Genomic DNA, 1678 nt, shown 5'->3' with positions numbered 1-1678 from the left:
GTCTCAGCCTCCCAAAGTGCTGGGATTACAGGCTTGAGCCACCGCGCCCGGCCACCCAGCTAGTTTCTAAATTTTCTTTTGTAGAGACGAGGCCTCACCTTGTTGCCCAGGCTAGTCTTGAACTCCTGGGCTCAAGCAATCTTCCCACCTCGGCCTCCTAAAGTTTTGGGCCATCGCACCCAGCAGAAACCTTTTTTTTTTTTTTTTAATGGGAAAAAGAAATCTATGTGCAATGCTCTAAAGAAATAAAAGTAGTAACTATATGGAAGGATGCTTAATCTCACTAGCAAACAAATAAATTCCAGTTAAAAATAAGAGATGCGGCTGGGCATGGTGGTTCATGCCTATAATCCTAGCACTTTGGGAGGCCGAGACAGGCGATTGCCTGAGCTCAGGAGTTTGAGACCAGCCTGGGCAAGATGGTGAAACCCCATCTCTACTAAGATACAAAAAAATCAGCTGGGCGTGGTGGCGGGCATCTGTAATCCCAGCTACTCAGGAGGCTGAGGCACGAGAATTGCTTGAACCTGGGAGGCGGAGGTTGCAGTGAGCCAAGATTGTGCCCCTCAACCACAGCCTGGACAACAAAGCGAGACTCTGTCTCAAAAAAAAAAAAAATAGGAGATGCAGTTTGGCATAAATTAAACATTTTAAATAATGCCTAGTGTTGACGAGGCTATAGGAAACACCATGTTATAGATTATGGAGATACAAATTAGTATAATCTTTTGAAGGTCAATTTAGCTACATAGCAAATTTTACAGTTTGCATACTCTGACCACTGTAATTCCACTGTAGGAATCTGTCCTACAGAAAGGCATATATACATGCACAAAGATACAAGGATGAGAATATATAGGGGTGCTTTATTTGTAATGGTTGGAAACAGCCCAGATGTCCATCCATAAGCGCACAATTAATTTTTTTTTTTTAATTATTTTTAGAATGGGCAACATAGGGAGACCCCATCTCTACAAAAAATTTAAAAATTAGCCAGGCATGGTGGTGCCTGTAGTCCCACCTACTCAGGAGGCTGAGGTGGGAGAATCGCTTGAGCCCGGGAGGTCAAGGCTGCAGTGAACTATGATCACACCACCACTGCACTGCAGCCTGGGTGACAGAGAGAGACCCTGTTTCCCCCACCACCAGCCAAAAAAATTATTTTTATTTTTTTTGTCCCCAGGGAAGCAAGGGCAGAATTTCATTTTGATTTGTCCATGCTCTGGAAAAAACAAACTGGACAAGAAAGTACAAACTAGATGTAAATGTACTCAAATATAAAAATATCTTTGATATATAGCAAGTGGGAAGAAAAGGGTCAAAAAGAAACACACGAAATTGTGTGTGTGAAGGGGCTGGGTGGTTTTTCTTCCTTTGTATACTTAGGTATCATTTTAGATGTTGCACTGAAATTTTTTTTTTTTTTTTTTTTGAGACAGAGTTTCACTCTTGTCACCCAGGCTGCAGTGCAATAGTGTGATCTTGGCTCACTGCAACCCCTGCCTCCTGGTTTCAAGTGATTTTCCTGCCTCAGCCTCCTGAGTAACTGGGATTACAGGGATGCGCCACCATGCCCAGGTCATTTAGTATTTTTAGTAGAGACGGGGTTTCTCCATGTTGGTCAGGCTGGTCTCGAACTCCTGACCTCAGGTGATCCACCTGCCTTGGCCTCCCAAAG

The 1678-nt window shown here is 43.6% G+C and overlaps 1 protein-coding gene across 1 annotated transcript in view; it reads left to right on the top strand.

The window, feature by feature from the left end:
- ZNF142 (zinc finger protein 142) overlaps nt 1-1678 on the top strand; it is a 22374-nt gene that overhangs the window by 4978 nt on the left and 15718 nt on the right. The window contains exons 5-6 of the mRNA XM_011964614.1: nt 552-599; nt 1301-1346. Coding sequence (XP_011820004.1) covers nt 552-599; nt 1301-1346 — 94 coding nt within the window. The remainder of the gene's footprint in view (nt 1-551; nt 600-1300; nt 1347-1678) is intronic.

This window comes from Mandrillus leucophaeus, unplaced genomic scaffold, assembly GCF_000951045.1.
Source record: "Mandrillus leucophaeus isolate KB7577 unplaced genomic scaffold, Mleu.le_1.0 Scaffold70, whole genome shotgun sequence".
NCBI classification, from domain to species: Eukaryota; Metazoa; Chordata; class Mammalia; order Primates; family Cercopithecidae; genus Mandrillus; species Mandrillus leucophaeus.
This window is presented reverse-complemented; position numbering and strand designations above follow the sequence as displayed.